This window comes from Chrysemys picta, chromosome 7, assembly GCF_011386835.1.
Source record: "Chrysemys picta bellii isolate R12L10 chromosome 7, ASM1138683v2, whole genome shotgun sequence".
Taxonomy (NCBI): Eukaryota; Metazoa; Chordata; order Testudines; family Emydidae; genus Chrysemys; species Chrysemys picta.
This window is the reverse complement of record NC_088797.1, coordinates 30796017-30816371: the sequence shown is the minus strand read 5'-3', so window position 1 is coordinate 30816371 and position 20355 is coordinate 30796017. Positions and strand designations below refer to the sequence as shown.

Sequence of the window (20355 nt, the reverse complement as noted above, 5' to 3'; positions counted from 1 at the left end):
GGGTGGAGCAGGGCCGCCTCGCCATGCCATGCCATGCCATGCCATGCCCCATTGCTCTGGATGGCCCCTCGCTCTGGGGACTGACCTCCCCGCACAATGCTCCATTGCCTCCATGGGGGCCCACAAAAGGTTAATCCGGCCCTGACTGAGGGGTGTTGTGTGGTGGTGGCGGCTGCCCCAGGGGCGAGGCGAGTGAGGCACTTGCCTCGGGCGCAGAAGGCGAGGGGCGCAGAAAGTCTTTCCTTCAGTGGCAATTTAGTGGCAATTTGGCAACAAGTCCTTCTCTCCGAGAGGGACCCGCTGCCGAATTGCCACCGGTCATTCGCAAGGGAGGGGGCAGCACATCCGGCTCTTCGGCGGCAATTCGGTGGTGGGTCCCTCAGTCCCTCTCGGAGGGAAGGACCCGCCGCCGAATTGCCAACAAAGAGCCGGACGTGCCGCCCTTGTTCCTTGCCTCGGCCGCAAAAATCCCTAGTTATGGCTCTGCCAGGGGGCAACATTGGGCATAGGGGTCCCCCAATGCTGTGATGGGGATGGTATGCAGTGGGACGGGGCATCCTGGGCCCCATGTTCAGTGTGAGGCCCCCAGTGCTGTGATGGGGCTTTGTGCCTCTGCACTATGTTGGGTGTGGGGAATATCCCTGGCCCTGCTGTTAGCCAGTGGGGTGGGGGTCCATGTGGGGGGTGCCATGGCCCCCTGGCTGACATGGGGGGGTGTCCCTGTGGTTGGGGGGCACCTTGGTCCCCACATGGGACTGGGGAGGAGCCATGTAGTGCAGGGGGTGCTGGGACCCTGTCTGGGGGAGTTGTACCATGTATGGGAATGCCCTGAACCCCATATTGGTTTGGGGGGTATACAGTGGGGGGATAGCCCTAGCGCTGGATTGACGGGGGGGGACCTCAACCATGGCGTGAACTCAGGGATCCGACGCCATTGGAGGGATTTGGACCAATTTGTTGGGCGGGGCTATTCCCCGCATGACCCCTCCACCTGAAGTGACGTCACCCCCACAAACTGATCGAGCCAACCCAGGCCACTTCCGGTCCCCGTCCTTTATAGCCAGCCCTTTTCCAGCCGTCACTTCCGACCCGGCCGCCATCTTGCCTGGAAAGGACCCGCTGCCGCTATGTCCGTGTTCCCGGTGCTCCGCGCGCTGCTCCGCCCCCGCCTCGCGCCGCCCGCTCGCGCCCTGCACTCGTACCCGCCGGAGAGCCGCGTGGGGCCGCTGGTGAGGGGGGGTCCGGGGCGCGGCAGAAGGGAGCCGGGCTCGGGGCTGGCCCCGCTCTGCAGCGCGGAGGCCGCGGCCTGGGATCGCCTCTCCCTGGAGAGCCCGGCCGAGCGCCAGCCCTGGGGGGAGCAGCGGAGCCCGCCCGGTGCCTGGGGGGCGGGGACAGGGCCCCTGCTGGCCCAGCTGCTGTGTCCTGTCACCTGAGCTCTGCCTTCTTCTCCCCTTCGCAGGAGACCGTCATCGGCCTGGGAGCCTTCTTCCTGGCCTTCATGGTGCCGTCGGGCTGGATCCTGACCAACCTGGAGAGCTACAAGAAGCGCGACTGAGCGGGCAGGGTCTGATCCGCGCTGGCTGCCCGGACCCTGCGGCTCGTAGGCCGCCCGGCTGGACTCCCTGGCGGGGCTCGCCCCCCGCCCCCACATTCCACACTCGGCCCCTGGGGCTGCTAACTTATTCCATGGCTCCATGTGGAGCAGCGGTGTTGCTGCCATGGTGGGGTGACTAAAATCTGTTACAATAAACCCTGTTATACACACTTATCTTTGAGTCGCCGCCTCTTCTTCCCTGGCCATTGACCCTGGGGGGATAGGCCCTGCACCAGATCAAATGGTTCCATCTACTTTGACCCCTTCTTGGGGAGGGTAGGATTGTACCCTCTGGTCCATGTCTTCCCAGGCCTCTACATCTAGATGTAAATGGGCCAGGGGACAGTAGCCCCAAGATACACTTGGATTGTCAACCCCTCTCCATCTGTGCATTGGCCTTAACTTGTATAGACCCTTTGATCTTTTGTCCTTGGGTCTGTCCAGTCTCCTGTGGGTTCAACTGATTGGTGGGGGCTGCTGGTGCCTTAATCTCATAGTACCAACTCCCTCTGGAGGAAGGAGGGGGTTTGCCAGGAATGCAGCCTTCAGACAAATCATAGGCTCCTTCTGAGTGTTAGGGTCTGCAGCAGACTTCAAAGTAGCACCAGCAGCTGCTGGGTGAGCTGTGGGTTTGCAGGACTCTTGGGTTCCATGGCCAGCTTGGCTAGTGCTGCTCTGTGAATAGTCATGTCCCCTCTGTACCCTGTTTCCCTGTATTTGCAGTGGTGATAATTCCACCCCTTCTGGGTCAGCATTTTAAAACATTGGGCTAGCTCAGGAGTTGCTCTATAGCTCTTAACTTTCCCTCTAGCAGGCTGAGAACTATGGCAGATGGAAGCCTTTTTTAGCCTCAAGCTGACCCCCACCCCACCTCTAGTGGAGAATCCACTCAGGAAAGTCTGAGGCTTTCTGACCCTGGCTGGGGGTAGGGATCAGATGAAAAGGGCCAGAGGTGGGGGATCAAGTACCTGCAGCCCCAAGCAGGGAGAAGGGTATGGAGGAAGGATCCCCCTTGAGACTACTTCATTCTTAATGGGCTGCTCTTGTGGTTAGGGTGCTGGCTTCCCAGCTTGCCAGAGGATGGATGTTGTCTGTGCACCCCTCTTCCCAATAGGCTGGGGCTGAGTACAGTGGGCTGCCCTTTCATTTTAAGTTGTCCCATGCTGGGGTAGGTTGGAATTGTATGGGACCTCAGGAGATGGCAACTTTCCCCCAGCAGCAGAGAATTAACTTGAGGGCAAAATTCCTCTCCCTTGTGCCATTTCAGTTGCACTCAGGGACCTTAACTTCTGTACTGAACAGCAGCTCCACTCCAGAAGCTGCTCCTGGGCTCCTCCTATGCTGTGCTGACAGGATGACCCAGCAGTAACAAGGGCAGTCCTACTCAACTAGTTATCACTGCCCCATAGTATGTGGAAGTCCTGGGCTGTGGCAGGGCAGCTAAGCATGAAGGATGCCATGGGGTCATCTGTTAATGCAGGAGGCAGCAGTAGCAGCTTTTCCCTCTACCCTTTACCAAACGGCATTAGGCTGGACAGGGCAGAAATGCCAGCTGAGAACAGAGCTTGATTTCCCCGGATGCCCAGCTCCCTGCAGGGTACATGCTCAGCACCCCTATTATATTTGCAATCCATCACAAAGGAGATGCACCCCATTTGAATGCAGTGGGCCAAAGCAGGAGGCCTGAATGCACCAACCAAGCTGCAGCTGTGATTGTGTTACTGGGCTGTTACTCTTGCAGGTCGTATTGGCTAGGGAAAGCATTTTAGTTTAACATGTAGGGGGCAGAAGCAGCCTAGCCCCACCCTTCTCTTCCCATACTAGCGGCCCTTTTCCTGATGGGGAGAGACAGAGACTTTGATTCATGTTCAGATCCATAGTGGCAGGTTTCTTTGTTCTGATCCAGGACTGAAACTAACCTTGCAGCCATGCCCCTCACCCTTGTGCCGTAATACCCCATCTCCCTACAGCAGTTGGTTACAGTTGGATCATGGCACTGGAACAGCAAGGAGCCAACTAGAGTCTCCTTAGATGCAGGTAGTGCTTCTCTGTGCCCAGGAGAGGCGGTTGGAGGAGAATGGCACAGATCATTTAAGGGGCTGGAGGAAAGTTAGATGAGAGATCCTGTAACTAGGCTCAGGAGTGGGTTAGGTTAACTCTTTAAGTACCCAAATGGGTAAATGCAGTAGATCCCCCTAGGGCTATTTTGTGCTGCTAAGCAAGCGTACACTTGCTTAGCAGCACAATGTGGGGGATAATATTCCCCAAGCGATGGGAGCTTATGCATTTGGGATCATTTGCACCTGGACTGGCCAGAGCAAACCAATTAGCCTTCATCTAGCTTTAATTTGCAAGGCCCCTCTCACTGTTTCACACAGAAATCTGAGGCATATGGGTGTGTGTCACTGCTGCTCACAGAGGGAGTTGGGTAGAGAACCAGGATTGGAACTCAGGAGTCCTCATCCTTGAGCTAGAGCTGGTTCATGCCTATTTTGCAGCTACTTGAGTTCAGAGGCTGCAGAGTGCACTGATCAAAGCTTTCCAGCTTGCTAGAGATCTCTGAAACATGCTGCCTTTGGCAAGGAGATGGGACCGTTCATATAGCTTGTGGATTTTATTTTCTACAATGGAACCAAGAGGAACCAATCAAGGTCCGGGCCCCATTGTGCCAGGTGCTGGAGACACGCAGTGAAAAACAGTCTGCCCCAGAGAGTTTACAATTGAAATAGTCAAAGGATGAGAGGGGAAGAGTTACCCCATAGCTCAGTGGCAGAGCTGGGAATAGAACCCAGGCATCCTGAGTCCCCATCCAACATCCTAGTCACTGAAAGATCTACAGAAACTAATACAGAACTCAGCCCATTTGGAACAAAGTGCTGCCTGCTGCAGGGTCTAGACTTACACCCAAAGATTTCAAAATCACAGACCTGCTCCATCTGCTTCCCCTGGAGGTGGAGTAGTATCTGAGATGCGGGCAATGGGGTGGATGGGCCTATGGCCCCACAGAAAGCTTGCCCACTCATATGCTAGGCCAGAGAGATCAGCATTTTAATTCTACCTAAGAAACCTTAGTTACGTTCCCCCTCTAATACTAGACCCAGAAAACCAGGATTATTCCAAACATCCCCCAGAGAAACCAGGGAGAGTTAGACACTTCATGCCCCCTTTATCTAATGTGGAATTGCCTTGCCAGACCCCTCCTTCCCAAGGGGTGGAGCTAGCTACCCAGCCAATGTCGTGTTGGGATAGCTGGATAGGTCCTCAAATCCCTGTTGACCAAAGGATACCATCCTGATGCTGATTGGCTGGATGGTTAGAGAAATAGCAGGAGTTTGGGGTAGGTGTGACTGAGGCAGTTGAGAGGGTGCTAGTATGGTAAGGAGCCTGTCTGTGTTGAAGGTCCTAGTGTTTTGATTGTTGGGGTTAGTTGGTTGTTTGAGCTTGTTTAGGGTATTCTGGTTTTGTAGCACTGGTTCACTAGATGACTTGTTCAGAGAGGGTGGGATGTGTGCGTGTGTGTTTGTTTATCTGGACTTGTAAGGAACTTACTAACTGTTTCTTTGCTCTGCTTTGAGGGCTCCTTTCTATTACAAAAGAAAGTGTAGCTAGCTGGGGTGCAAGGCAGCTTTTCCTAACATAGGGGAGAGGGAACAAATCATAGAGATTGCCCTACCTTTGATTTTTGTCACCTGAGGCTAGTCCCCTCTCCTGTCTACATGATGCAGGATATTGTGAGCCCTGCTTAATGTAAAGTGCTTGGTGCCTCCCTTCTGTGTGCTAGAGAGTCATCAGGGGAAAGATTGGTTTGTGTGGTGCCACCTGCAAAGCTAGTGGGGAAATGTGTTTGCCCTGGGCTATTTATGTTAGTGCACTGTGCTCATGCTGCATTGGTGGAAGTGGAATGCATTGCGGGGAGACATCAGCATCCTTTGGGTGGGCCACTTTGTAGGAAACTGTTGCTGTGTGTTGTGGGGTGCCCACATATCCCTGGGTGGCTTCTTGTGCCAGCTAGATTGGCTGCAAATAGGCCTGAGATAAAACCTTCCTGAGCAGCTAATGGATCCTGGAGGGCTCTGGCAGAGCAATTTGAAGACCCTTGAGGTTGGCCCCCTGCAAATTGATTCCTCCTGCTCTCCTATCCCAGCCTGTGCATTCCCACCAGCCTCATACAAAGCCTGATTTCTCTTTCCCAACCCCCCCTCCCCATGCATCTCTTTACAAACCTTGATCCCTCTATCCTAGGTCCTCTGGCAAACACACATGTATCTCCAGCTACTATCCCCTCCTCTTCTCCCAGAGGTAGGTAGCTGCCTTACCTCTGTGGCTCCTAGAGTGTGGGTGTCTCCCTTGTAGGATCCTAGGGGAGGAGGGTAAGACACATTGTACCCCTGACCCAATCTATCACTGTGAGTGCTCAGCAGCTGTGAAAATCAGGTGTCTGTGGGTGTAAGGTAGTTAACACTGACCTTATGCGTACAGCTGGCTGTTAACTAATGAGGTTGTTCCAAGCCCCATGGCTGTATTCCTGTAGCTGCTGCTGCTTCAGGGCCATGGCTTAAGCTAATGTGGCTCTTCTCTTCCCAAAGCCAGTGATTGGGTATTGGCCACCAGTCACAGGTCTTGGAAGCTGCAGAGGGAAATGGTAAGTTGCCCGTTGGGCTGCCTGTAGTGTGAGAGGCTGCCAATGGGCTGGGTGATGTGCATGCTGTGACAGGTGGGTGAGGCCAGAACACAGTTATACCAGCTGATGCTAGGGTCCTGTGCTGCAGCATCAGGCTGGGGTGTATTAACTCAAGTGGTGCATGTAAAACACAGGAGGTAATTATTCTGCTCACTAGGCACGATGAGGCCTCAGCTGGAGTCCTGCATCCAATTCTGGGTGCTACACTTCAAGAAAATTCGAGCGTGGAGCAGAACTGTAAAAATAATGCTCAAGGCTTAGAACAACTGTCCTATCTGGACAGGTTGAAAGAACTGGACATGTTTAGCCTAAGGAAGAGCAGATTGAGGGGGACCCAAGTCTTCAGAGGAGTACAAGGTTGTTATAAAGAGGATGGGGCTCAATTGTTCTCCACTGAGGGCAGGCCAAGAGGATGGGTTTGCAGCACTGGGTGTTTAAGCTAGTGTCACAGATCCAGTTCCCCTGGCCCAGAAAAGGTGCTCCCATGGGACCACTTAAGAGGGCAGGGCAGCACCTGGGGCCGGAGAGGGTAATGGAGAATCGGCGTTCCAATGCAAGAGGGACCTTGGGGTCAGTCAGGATACCTGGTGAGATAGTCAGTCAGGAGCAGGGACAGGGGAGTGCTGCTTGAGCCAGAAGGTGTTTCCTGGGGATGGTTGAAGGCAAGGAGGGCAGCAAGAGGGGGGGTTTGTGGACAGAGCAGGGCTGAGGCTGGAGGAGGCGCAGCAGAGGGAGTTGCCTGCTGGTTCTAAACTGGAGAGCCCAAGCTGGGGGCAAAGGCAGGGGAGCAGCAGAGGGGCTCTCCAGAAAACTGGACCTGGGGAACTAGTGAGAAGGCTGGGAGAGTGGGGGCAGGTATGATCTCCCAATGGAGAGCCTGGGGGGTTCCCAGTGGGAAGAGCAGGATTGTACTCCAGCTGGAAGGCCTGGGGTGACCATCCTGGTAGGTAGAGAGAAGACCCACAAGGAGCCCAGGTGTGGCAGAAGACATGGGAGTACGGTGTGGAAGGACTCCCAGCAGCAAGGCTGGTGTGGTTGCCTGCTCGGAAGAGCAGGATTTTATGGACCATGTCCACCAGTTATGGGAAATGGCCTGTTTGGGACTCTTCTTATAGACTGATATGCACTATGGGTTCAATAACAAACTGCCCCCAAGGAAGGGCATTGAAGCAAGAGAGCCTGAAGTGGAGTCCATGAGAAGGGAAACAGAGGAAAGTATATTTGTTGGGCTGTGGCCTGCTGCAAAAGGACACTCTAACTCTAAGGGCAGTTAAGCTCTGGGGCAGGCATCCAAGGGAGGCTGTCTCCCCCCCCCCCCCCCCCCCGCATGGGAGGGTTTTAAGCAGGGCCGGCACAACCCATTAGGTGACCTAGGTGGTCGCCTAGGGCACTACAATTTGGGGGGTGGCGACTGTGGCGGTATTTTGGCAGCGGGACCTTCCGCTGCCTCTGTGGGGGGGTGGCATTTCGGGGTGGGACCTTTCGCCACCTAGGGCGGCAGAAAAGCTGGTGGTGCTCCTGGTTTTAAGACTAGGTTGGATAAACATCTGTCAGGGATGGCCTAGGTTTATTGGCCGTGCCTCTGCATGGGGGGACTGGACTTTACCTTCCAAACCCTATACTACTATGAAATCCGGTTTGATCTTGCCTGCCTCACTGCAGCACTGTGACATTTGCTTGCCTGGAGACTTCTTCCCAGCAGAGTTGGGGTGAGGTTTTTGTTTTGGGATTTTTTTGGCCAAAACCCTTTGGGTGGAAAAATGTAGATTTGGCAACACCAGAATGTTTAGCAAATTCATGCTGGTTTGGCAAATTGTTTTTTGGATGGTGGAGGAACCCCAAAAATATTCAAACCCCCCAAAATATTTCAACCCATACTCCCAACTTTTTCACTTCAACATTTTCTTGAATGTTTTTAAAAAAACTGAACAGGTAGAAATAGCTGAAAATGAAACCAGTTATTTGACCCAAATTAATTTTTTACTTTTTGGCAAAAACTTAACAAAAGTAGAATTTTTTTTGATTGAGTCAAATTAATTTTTGCTTTGTCTAGAACTGCCCATGAACAAAACCACACAGCAAATAGTGTGTGTGTGTGTGTGTGTGTGTGTGTGTGTGTGTGTGTTCCCAGCGGTTGCGCCACTCCATGCGGTTTGCTACCCATGTGTGTGATGTGGCTATGGTTTGGGAGTCTCCCCGGACAGCCCATGCAGCTGGGGGCAATGGGGAATTTCTTTCCTTAATGCACAGTTGGCCCAGTGTCACCTGGGATTTTCATGAGCCTCAGAGTATCACTGCTCTAGAACCAGAGGTACTGGGTTCTATCCCAGTGGCTGATGCACCATCCAGGGCCGTCCCATTGAACCAGCCCTGAGCGTGAATGGTTAGGCTCTGAGATGGGTCCCCCTCTTGTTTTCCAGACCCAGAGAGATGCCACAGCCCGCTACAGCTTCCCACTTTCCAGGATCATGCCACTTAAGGCCATGGCTGGTGCTGGCAGCTGGTGGGAAGATCCCAGCACCCCGCTCAGAATTGGCGAGCCGAGGGAGAGGTCGGCGTGTCTCAGGAAGCACTTGAGGAGCCAGAAGGAGAAGCAGAGCATTGCCGAGCGGCTGGGCCTCGGCTTCACCTTGGTGCCCAGGAAATCTCCCCTGGGCTATTACCTGGGCAGGCTTGTGCCCTCCAAGACCTGCTCCTTCCGCCGGAACCTGCCTGCAGAGGCCAGTCTGGGTGTTGCCTGGCAGCCTGTGGTGCACTCTCCCAACACCATCACCTCCCGCAGGGCTTCTGCAGGGGCCTGGCTGGCTAGCGCTACCCTGAAAACAGGCCGTGCCATGGACCACACCCAGCTCAGGGGCAGCAGGATCCTGCTGCCTCCAACCAAGCCAGCTCTTGGTAGAGTGAGACCCATCCCCTCGCCCAGGGCAGTGATGCCGTTTGAGCCTCCCCGTCCTGCTGCCTGGGAGCCCAAACCCACCAGCAGGCACAAGCTTGCTGTGGTCAAACCAGCTGTCAATGCCAGGAGGTGAGTGGGGTGCTGCCTGCTTCATCCTGCACTGGCACCAAGGCCCTTCTGCCCAACACAGGAGTGTGGGGGTAATGTGGGGGGGCTCCTCTTGGCAGCAGTCATGATCCCCTTGCCAGAGGGGCAGGTTTGACAGCAAAGGGGGGGGGCCCTGCTATTGACCCCTTCAGCGATGGCATATCCTGAGTCTCGGCCTAATGCATTGTCCTCCCACTGAGTCCAGCTGGGTCCAGTTCCTCCATGTACCTCTCAAACTAACAGTTGGGTTCAGAGAGCTCCTGTAGACCTCCAGCTTGCACTAGGGCAGCGGTGCTTTGCGGGCAGTCTAGATCTTCAACCTCTGTGGCAAAACCACAGATATTTCAGTCCTCTCCAAGGCCATCTTGTGGTGCCATTTGCTTGAAATTTGGGGTGCAGCTTTGCAGGGTGGAATAGGTCTCTTGGCCTAAATTCAGAGTATCTTGGTCACAGGGCTCCTGAGATGCAGCCTCCCCCCAAAATGTCCTGTGCTCTTCTTTGCTGAGGCTTGCGTCTCAAACAGAGGGGTGGGATTAAGGGGGTCTGTGTCTAGGGAGATGTCTTACTGTAACACCACCCCTCTTCCTGGAAGGTGGGAAGTGTTTCGGGTGGGCACTCACCCCTTGACCCGCTCTTCCCCCCCCCAGGGCTCAGCTGGCAGAATGGCAAGCTGCCAAGGGCAAGGTGCTGAAGAGACCCCCATGTGTAATCCCTGCTCCGCCCAAGAGATGCTTGTCCAAGGAGCCCCCTGTCCTGTCCTCCTGGACCACCATAACGGATGAAGAGGAGACGAGATCTGAGCCAGACCAAGCCAGCCTGGCAGTTCTGGAGCAGCCCAGCCAAGCTGGCGGGGTATCCATTCCATGCCTGGCTGGATACAGCTCGGGAGGAATTCACTGCAGGGGAATTTGTGGGGTGGGGGAGATCCTGCTAGTCCTGGAGCAGCAGGGGAGTGTGTCTGGCTGTGGGGTGTAGTGGAGGGGTAGGTTCTGGCTGGGGGGGTGGGGGTGGTTGGAAGGGGATGGGTGCAGCAGTGCTGGGAGCACAGTTGGTGGGAAGCCGTCTGGGGTGCGGGGTTAAGGGCAGCAGGGGTCATGGATCTAGCAGTTTGCACTGGAGTGAATGGTCAGGATTTTAAGGGGGGGGCACTGGTGGCAGCACAAGGAAATATCTGGCTGGAGGGAGCAGGCTGTGCTGAGTTGGGGTAGGGGAAGGGACTGGTCTGGGATGGCAGAATTTGTTTGAGGCAGGGAGTGGGCTGTGCAGAGTCCTATGGGGCAGGATCAGAGGGTCTGTAGTGTGATGGGGAGGGGCCTGTAGTGTGCTTTTGGCTGTGTGGGAGGCTTGAGAGGTGTGCCAGGCTGCCACTAACCCTGCTCCCATCTGCCTCTACCCCCAGGGCGCCCGCAGGGAGGAGGCAGTAGTTCCATGGGACCCAGCGACTCAGGGGCCCCAGGACTCAGTGGAGTACTGGGTCCATCTCCAACAGCCTGCAGGGGCTGCTGGGCACACCAGCCCTGCTGGCAAGGGGCCTCAGGTGAGGCTCCTCTGCCTGCCACAGAACCATCCCCCTCCCCCCTGCTTAAAATCCATATTGATGCTGCAATTGGCTTGAACTCTGGGGGGGCTGCTACAGAGGCCGAGGTAGATCCTGTGTCATGACTTTGAGCTGGCTTCTTGGTCGGGGGTTCCTGAGACATGGCTCCCCCTGTGTCCTTTCCTGTTCTGAAATCCCCTGGCAACCCAAGGGGATGGAGTTCCTAACAGACCTAACTCAGCCCCTTCTCAGGGCCAGCGGCTCAGGCTTTGGGGGATTAAACTCTGGAGTTAACAAGGAGCCTGGGGCAGTGTCCTGGGTTTGCTCCTCTGTGGGGACCAAAATGCTGTGCCCCTATTGCTGTATTGCCTAAACCTCTGACCCTGCCCTCTTGTGCTCTTCATCAGTGCTTCACAAAGGAGGTCCATGTCCCCCTCCCCATTTTACAGCTGAGGAAATTGAGGCACCAGAAGGCAAAGTGACTTGCCCAAGGTCCCCTAGCAGAGCTGGAATAGAATCCAGGTGTCCTGGGTCTCCGTCCAGTGCTCTTAGTCACAAGGCCTCCCCTAGTGTGGATGCAGAGTAGAAAGGTGCTTCATGCTGGTATCCTTTACTATCATCCAGGAAGGGGAACAAGCTATTCCAGGATAAGGCCTTTATACTACATTAACTGCATCTGCCCTAGGACTTGTCCCTATGTATATGCTTTTTCTAAACCCCACACCCTGAGCTGATAGCTGTAAGGGACAGTCTGCGTAGAATAGGTGGAAGCTGGGGGAGAGCCCCATAAGCTCAGTGGGGTGTTGAGCCTCACCCGTGTCCTTTCTCTCGCCAGCATCTAGCAGATGAGCAGTGTGGATCAGCGAGGGCTGTGGACAATGGCAAGAGACTCCTGTATGCATCTAGTAAGTGAGCCCTATGGCTGAGCTGGGGCTGGGCAGATGAGGAGTCCTGAGTGGATCTGGGTTTTCCTGCTTTAGGGTCTGAATTCAATTGTGGGCCTAAATGTTGCCTTACAGAGTTCACTGGGCTCAGCTGAGATGACTTAATGGCCCCTTCAGGTCTGGGGCTCCATGATGTGGCTCCTGACAGAGCCTGGGGCCTAAGCAGAGTAGTGGTGGGTTGGTCCTTGGGTAGGTGACTGTGTGCAACCTGACCCATGTGCCAGGATGGTGTCTAGGAAGCAGTGTGCATCCGAAGAAATGGGCTGTAGTCCACGAAAGCTTATGCTCTAATAAATTTGTTAGTCTTTAAGGTGCCACAAGTACTCCTGTTCTTTTTAGGAGTCAATGGTGGTGCCAATGTGCCACTAGGGGGTGCTGTGTTGCTGGGGGCTCAGTGTGGGTGTTTTCACCTGAGTCTGTGCTGACCCCTGTGTGATGCTAAGAGGTGCTGTGCTGTGGGGGGTGCTGTGTGCTCCCAATCAGTGCCTGGCACTAGGGGGTGCTGTGCTGCTGGAGGTGCACTCTTACCGCAGAGAGTGATGGTCGAATACTGCCTGGCACTCTTCCAGGGGCTGTGGGCTGGGCTGGAATAGGCCTATATGGAAGAGTTGCACTGGTATTGCTCTCCAACATTGCAGGGATGCTGATGTGGATGGAGGAGCTGGCAGCTCTCCTGCCTCTATGGGGATGCAAGTGACTAGGCAGAGCTGTGCATGGCAAAACGCCCTTGTTAGGGTCCCTAATACTTAACTTAGTTCCCAGCCAGCACACTGAGGCTCCCCGCTGAAGATGTGGGATGGGGTGAGGCGGATTCCTGGGAGGGGATCTGTGGGTGGATTCCTGGGATGCACAGTTCCAGCTCACTGGTGGGTACCTGGCCTGCATGGTCCACCTCTACACAGGCTAAGGAGGGGCTGGGGTCTTCCTAGCATGTGATGAAGAGCAGGCTGGGGTGGCAGTGATGCTGTGTGAATGAGTGGGGTGTAGGGTCACCAGACATCCCAATATTAGAGGCTTTGTCTATATATGCGACTATCCCCTCCCCACCCAGGAAAAAAATAGTGTTCCAATTTTTGACACTTGCTCTCTGGTCACCCTAGTGGGGCGGGATGGCAGCTCACCTGGGAAGGATGTACACTGGGGGAGCTGGGAGGGACAAGCAGCAGATATGCCTATCCTGAGAGGTGGCTGCATTGGATTTGGTGCCTGAACTGATGCCCCGACGGTGAAATTATCCCTTTGTCTCTAGCGCTGCAGATCAGTGTGTGGAAGAGACTACCCAAGCTGCCACGCTCTGCCCCTCACCACTCTTCTCTGGCTGCAGAGTGAACCCATTGTGCCACTGGCCTATATCCCTTGTTCAATCTGCCCTGGCTGATCTCTCCTTCCCAAACTCTTCTCAGAAGAGATCTCCATCCTGTCTGCATTTGGAAGCTCCCAGGACTGTCTCTTTAGCCTCCCAGTCATGCACAGCCCCCTCAAAGCAGCACATGGCATGGGGTATTTCCTGTCCTAGCTGTTGAGGACCCTTGTAGGGAATCCAAAACATTGGAACCCTAAAGAGATGTTTCATGACAGGGAGGGGACTGAACTAGGAGAAGCTGTAACCCCCTAAAAGGGCTGCAGATCTAAATGTCTATCATTTTTTACGGTTGGATCAGAACTCCAGGATTGCTCCCTTCTAGCTTTTATATCTATTGTCTGTCACCAAGCTGTTTGCAAAGGCATGTTTTATGTAACCTGTACTGAATTCTTCAATAAAGTCTTTATTAAAGATTCTACGTTGTGCTAGAAACTGTGTTAAGCTGGACTGGAGGAGCACGGTGTATTTAGCTTGTGAAAGAGGTGGTGAAGGGGTAACTTGATCAGTTGATAAGTATCTCCATGGGAAAGAGAAGTCTCATCTGTAGAGAGGATCGAAACTTCCTTTTGGCCTGACTTGGAACAAAAATCAAAATGACCAGTGGAATTTTTGTTTAGGAAATAGGTAAATTATCTAGTTGAAGAGCTTCCCTTCATCTTGCAGGTCTAATCTAAATGTGCATGATAAAAATACTTTGTTTGAGCGTTCTTTCACCGAAACTGGTGATACATTCCTGTGAGATGCTTGTTTGGTTGGAAAATGCTGATTTAACCAAACAGTTGCTCTGTTGGAGACCTTTTGACCAGCTGTCTTGATAGAGGGCTCTTCACTCTGGCAGACAAAGGTCTAACAAGAGTCGATGGCTGGAAGCTGTAGTGTTACAAATTCAGACTAAAACATAAGGTGCAGATTTTTAACAGGAGGGTAAATAACTGTTTGGAACAGCTCCCCAAGGTCTGTGGTGGATTCCCTATCACTGGAAATCTGAAATCTCTTGGGTCTTTTTCTGAAAAGTCCTCTCTAGTTTAAGCAGGCATTAATTAGGGAAACTGTATGGACGGTTACAAGGGAGGTATGACAACATGGCAGTGGTCCCCTGTGGCCTTAAAGTCTGAGCTGATCCATTGAAAGAGGGCAGGGAACCAAACAAACAACTAAACAATCCAGTTTGAAGTGAAGGTCACCTCTAATCATCCATGTCTAGACCTGCTTTGCAGCTTGGAGTTCTGGTCCAATGTTGTCAACTCAAAATACAATTTCTCTACACACTGTAGGGGAGAACTAATGATGGGTTTGCTTAAAGTAGCTATAGTTGGTTCTAGCCTTGCGCCGCCCCCCCTTATAAAAAAAAAAAAAAAAAAAAAGCTTAAATCATGAGCTCTTGAAAAGGGAAAAATCCAAGAAGGGTGGCTTGTAGTGGGTGTCTGAGTCCCTAAAGTTGCACTACCTGTGTGTGCAGCCTCTTCACTACAGCCATGCTGCCTAGAATCTATTTTTTTTTTAAATGGCAACAGATATTTGTGCAGCTGGGACTCTATTGCAGTGTCCCAAATGCTCATGATATTTCTTAATTTTGTAACTGGCTATTACAGTGTGGTGGATTTCCACACACCCCAATGGCTGTTAATTCAAAAATTGTGATTGGATGTAGTTTTTGTTTTGTTCTCTTCCCACCCCAAGGTCTGCTCTAGCTCAACCAGGAACTAATTCAGGCAGGTCCTGTGGGTTGTTATGCACTCTGACTAGGTGATCCCCTCTGCCTTTTTGAACCTATGACTTGTATGTCTCATCTGTAAATGTCAAATTACTTTACAAAGGAAGTTGGTATTGCATTCCCTATTCTATAGATGGGGAAACTAGGGCCCAGGGAGGGGATGTGACTTGCTCAACATGTCCCAGCAGGCCAGTGGCAGTTGGTGATAGAATGCAGTTCTCCTGAGTCCCAGTCCAGTCTTCTACCCACTAGGCTCCCAAACTACCTGTTGGAAATCTGGCACTTAAGTTCCTGACTCCTACTGGGTTTTGAAAAAAATTCTGAAAAGCAGTTGGGTGACTTGAAAACTTTATCCCACAACGCCTGACTCTCACTAGGGTGGTGTCATTTCCAAGGAAAGCTGTAGGGAAAAGCATGCTCATATTAAAGGTAATATCTCTTTAATCTTCCTATGTCATCCTGGAATACTCCTACCGATGCTGTGTGGTACCTTAGGCCTTTCCACAGGTCTAATGTCAGGGCAGATCTGCCCTGAGGTATTGGGGAATAACACCCAGGTTGGCACTCTTAGGCCACTGGGCAGCATTAGTGGTACCTTCCTGGGTGCTGTACAGCAGCTGCCATTGCTGTGGTACTAGCATGTGTGCACACGTGGCTGCTTTTGTCAGGGCTGGCCTCCCAGTAGGAACATGCATCAGGAAAGGATGTGCAGCAGGTAGGGTGACCAGACTCTACCCCTGCCCTCCCACCCCCAAATAAGTGCCCCCATTTTTCACACCCTTTATCAGTGGTGCAGGTTGGTATTCTAGTGGGCTTTTGTGCTACTGGCCACAGCCTTGCCTCCTGGGGCATTGTGGAAGTGCATTGTGGGATACCAGCAGCACTCTCCTCAGGGAATTGTGGGAGGTGGGGATCCAGTTCCCACAATTCTCTCTGGCTTGAGATAAACAGCAATGTAGAATTTGAGGCTAGAAGGGGTTGTTGGGGTGACTGGGTCTGACCTCCAGAATAGCACAGGCCAGAGGACTGCCCTGAATAAATTCCTGGTTGAGTGAGTGAGAGCAGATCTGCTGGAAAAACATGCAGTCTTGGTTTCCTTTGCTCACTTTTTAATTTCCCTCGTTTCGGTTCCATTGAATGTTCTCTTGCTCTTGTTAAGAGATTGGTACAACAGACTCTCCCTGTATCTATTATTTGTATGACCATAGTTTCCAGGAGCCCCCATTCTGGTAGGTGCTGTACAAATGCAGAACAAAAAGCCAGTCCCTTACCCAAAGAGCTGACAAGCAAAGGCTAATACAGGAAACGACAGCCAGGGGAAGCCCAATAAACGATGAGATGCTATTGGTTGACATCATGGACAGCCTAACTGATGTCCGTGTGTTGTAGGCGTCCCAGCAAAGGTGAGTTTGAAGGAGAACAAGGCTGATCTGTTGTGGGCATTTATGGGGAGCTCCCCCAAGCATGAGGGGCAGCCTGGGGAAAGGATAAGGGTGTTTGTTTGAAAATATAAGTACTGGGGGGGGGGCAGTGTAGTGGGCTAATCAGAGGTTGGAGATGACACCTTGATAGCAAATGAGAGGTGATAGGTCAGGTGGGGGTAGGTTGTGAAGGGCTTTGAGAGGAAAGACAGGTGGCTGATGTTTGATGCGATATAGACAGAGGGCCAAGAGAGGGATGCAAAGAGAGGAGTGAAGTGGTCCAAGCAATGGGCTAAGAAAATGATCTTCTCAGCATTATTGTATAGACTTTTATCCAGTCCCTTCTTTGTCATCTTTTGAAGGTGCACAATCCTAGTCTTTCCATGTAGTTTTCCCAGGCCTTGGAGCCTTCTCGTCGCTCTTCTCTGAACCCCACCCCCTACCCTAGTTCTGTTATCACCTTCTTGAAATGGGGTGACCAGGACTGCACAAAGTATTGCAATGAGGCTGGGCCATTGATCTCGCTCTCAGAATATTTTTTTACCTCTCAGAAAGTGATGGCCAATCTTGACTGAAGGACTCAAAGGTCCATAGAGCAAAATTTTATCTAGTTTACCAAAGAGGAGGTTAAGAGATGACTTGATCCCAGTCTCTACATTTGATGATAAAGATCTCTTAAATCCGGCAGACAAAGGTCTAATGTGATTCTGGTGGTGGAAGTTTGAAGCTAGACAAATGCAGGTTGGAAATAAGGTGCCCATTTTTCATAGTGAGGTTAATTAACCACTGGAATGACTTCTCAAGGCCTTTGATGGCTTCTCTAGTATTGAAATCTGGGGTGGATATTTGTTTGTTTTATTTTTATTTTAATTCTGCTCTAATTTAAACAACAATTAAGTCAGGGCAGTTCTATAGCCTGTGTGCAGGAGGTCAAGCTAGGTGATCCCAGTGGTCCCTTCTGGCCTCATAATGCCTGGAGACCTCAGTTCAATGCGTAGTGGTGCTCAAAAATAGGAAGAGATGTAAAGAATGAGAGGGGAAAACAGTATGCCTTTCTCCTCAAGCTCCCTGTCCAAACTCTGTGTGGACACACTCTTCTGTAATGAAATCACTTTTGTTCCAGAATAGACTCCCCATGGAGGAATTCTTCCGGAAGAGCTATGCTGCTCAATTTAATCCGTGTAGACAAAGCTTGAGGCTGGGATGGCCTAAGGAAATGAGATGCCCTAGCCAAAGTGACTGAGAGACTGGTGCCAATCTCTTTTTTGCCCCAGGACAATCCAGCCCTAAGTGAGCAAAATTCCTTGGGAATTTCTGCCTCTTCCTGCCCCTAGCCAAGGAATTCTGTACATGAGGCCCCTTGCAGCCCTCTGGGTCATCAATTTCAGGCCCTGCTAGCATAGGCAGCCCCATCGTAGAATCCTGGTCAGAAACCTATCTAGCTCCATCCTCAACCTAGCAGGGTTATTTGCCCCCCACTGCTCTAAGGGGGAGGCTGCTCCAGCCCCTCCCTCCTCTGATGGGTAGAAACCGTCTCATCTCCAGCCTCAATTTATCCTTGACCAGTTTGCCACCATTTGTTCTTGTGCCAACTTTGTCCTTTAGCTTCAGTAGCTGATCTCCCTGCCCCAAGTGTATTTATAGTGAACAACTAGATCCCCCTCTCAGCCTTTGTCTGGCCAGGCTCAACAAGCTCAGCACTTTCAGTCTGTTCTCATAAGATCAGCTCTGCCTTCCCCTGATCAGACTAGGAGCCCTTCTCTGCACTGGGCCAATTTGGATTCCTCTTTCTTGAACGGGGATGATAACAGCACACTGTGTTTCTGATGAGGTCTTACCCTACTGCCTTGTCCAGTGGCATGAATGCTTCCACATCTCATGTGGAAATCTCTCTCCTGATACATCCTAGGATCTTGTAGGACCTTCCAAGCTCAGCGAGTGCATCAGTGCTGGGTGTTTAGCTATGAGGTGAGAGTGCAAGGTGATTGCACCCTTACAATGGACAGAGGGGAGGTCAGTCTGAGATGGGACTGAGGTCATGGGAGGCTCCTGATGTGACACCAGAACGTGGCAGGGGGTGGTGGTAGTGTGGAGTTGGTGAAGTGAAGGTGTTTTGGGGGATTGCACCTGCGAGGGGTACAGCAGGATGGTGTGAGGTCACATAACGACACAGGAGGATGTGATATCGCTGTCAAGCTATCCTGCAGTGGCCCAGGAGCCTGAGTATCAACTGCAGGGCAGACTGTAAAGAACCAGGACCCAGACCCCAAACCGGCTGTGGGTTCTATATTTAAGATTGCAACAACCAATTATCAAGTGTGTATCCTCAGGCACTACAATAGCCTTAAGATGGAGTCACAGTCATATTCCAGTCGGTCTTGCCACCTTTGTGACAGATGGACCCTTACACCAAGGATCACAGCAATAGTCTACAAAAAAGAAGAACAGGAGGACTTGTGGCACCTTAGAGACTAACAAATTTATTAGAGCATAAGCTTTCGTGGACTATAGCCCACTTCTCTGAAGCAATAGTCTAGTTACTTCCAATCCCAAAGGACCAGTCACTTACTGTAGGTCAATTTCACCTTAGATCTCACACCAAAGACAATGCTTGTAGCCAATTGTATTACACATTATCTAAAGATTTATTATAAAGGAAATAGTTATTTACAAGGTGAAAGAAGGAAAACATAGATACACACAAGTGAGTTCCAATCTTAAGGTTAAAAAAAGTAACAGAAGCATCTACAATAAGCAAGCTTGGTGTGTCCTTTGGCTACCCCAGCTAAGCACTGGGATCTTTTGCATAAGCCTTGTAATTCTTGCCCCCAGAGTCCAGGCAGCATGAAAATCCAGTTCCTCCTTGTTAAGGTTTTTTATTCCCTTCCCCCACCCCTGCTTTAAATTGCAAACTCAGTGGATGGGAGGAATTCACTTGCAAGTCTCTTCTTCATGGGGGGAGGAGAGTAAACAACGAAGTCTGTGATCCCTTGTAATGTTCCACTCTAGTCTGGCTGTCGTGGATGGGCCTTCCTTGTCAGGCAGGACATAACCCCTTCCATGGCCACCAGCATTTCACACTAGTAAATCAAATGTCTCTCTCCTGTCTGGTGATTTACAATGACAGAGGCTTAAACTACAAATGCTTAAATATTAGCTTACAATGTGGGATACAGTGGCTATGAGTGAGATTAATGCATGCAGCCACTCACAAGCATTTGGTAAAATCTACACAGAGTCTTATAATTCTAATACCCATTTTAACAATATTGTCATACAGGTTGTCACGGAGTGTGGGGGACACAAGGCCCTGCACTCCCGGCTTCCTGCGATTCACCATGACTCTCAGCCAGCCAGTAAAGCAGAAGGTTTATTTAGACGACAGGAATACAGTCCAAGACAGGTCTTGCAGGCACAGACAACAGGACCCCCCCCCCAGTTAGGCTCATCTTGGGGTCCCAGGGGCACCACACCCCCCTTGGGGGGTCAGAATCCCATCTCCCTCCCATCCATTCCATCAGCCAGCTCCTGCAACTCTCTCCACACACACACACACACACACACACAACCCCCCCCCCCCCCCCCCCCCGGTCTCCTTCCCCAGCTTTTGTTCAGTTTCCCTGGGGCAGAGGTGTCACCTGGCTCCAACCCCCTTCCTGGGTTCTCATGTTACATGCTCAGATATCTTCCCTCAAGGCCAGTCTCCCATCCCCCAATGCAGACTGTCCCAGCCAAACTCCCCACTCAGCATTCAAAGACCATATTAAGAACAGTCCCAGTTTGTCACACAGGTGTCCCAGACTGGTTCCAGCTGTGTATTTCTCAGTGTTCAGTGGAGACAAGGGGATCTTCGCATGAGTTGGCACTTTGTCTGCCAGCATCATAGTCATGTAGTGAGGTGTTTGTGACATCACATGGTGCTGAAGCAATGCCACACAGTGATGGAATGATGGGCTGATGGGAAAAAGATACGTCACAGTGACAGTGGGAGCTGAAGTGGGGTAAGACCATGACCTCATAACATGTAGTGACCTCACAAAGGGATGTGACAATCAGGT

The 20355-nt window shown here is 51.9% G+C and overlaps 1 protein-coding gene and 1 long non-coding RNA gene across 7 annotated transcripts; both read left to right on the top strand.

Moving 5' to 3' along the window:
* The first annotated feature begins 1083 nt into the window (after positions 1–1083).
* LOC101947332 (uncharacterized) lies at positions 1084–1768 on the top strand. Its single transcript, XR_256664.3, has 2 exons — positions 1084–1229; positions 1460–1768. It is a non-coding gene; the product is annotated as an uncharacterized LOC101947332 (long non-coding RNA).
* Positions 1769–4906: 3138 nt separating this feature from the next.
* On the top strand, positions 4907–13577 carry LOC112058789 (cytoskeleton-associated protein 2-like). 6 transcript variants are annotated; one of them, XM_065551104.1, is made up of 7 exons: positions 4940–4969; positions 6181–6236; positions 8696–9300; positions 9966–10170; positions 10718–10855; positions 11691–11760; positions 13049–13577. In XM_065551104.1, exons 2-7 carry the CDS (start codon positions 6234–6236, stop codon positions 13126–13128), a joined length of 1101 nt encoding a protein of 366 aa, XP_065407176.1. In that variant the 5' UTR covers positions 4940–4969; positions 6181–6233; the 3' UTR covers positions 13129–13577. The 6 variants fall into 6 exon arrangements, with proteins under 6 accessions (XP_065407178.1, XP_023956122.2, XP_065407176.1 ...); XM_065551101.1 differs by lacking the exon at positions 4940–4969 and adding an exon at positions 5785–5893; XM_065551106.1 differs by lacking the exons at positions 4940–4969; positions 6181–6236 and adding an exon at positions 4907–4931.
* The last annotated feature ends 6778 nt before the right edge of the window (positions 13578–20355 follow it).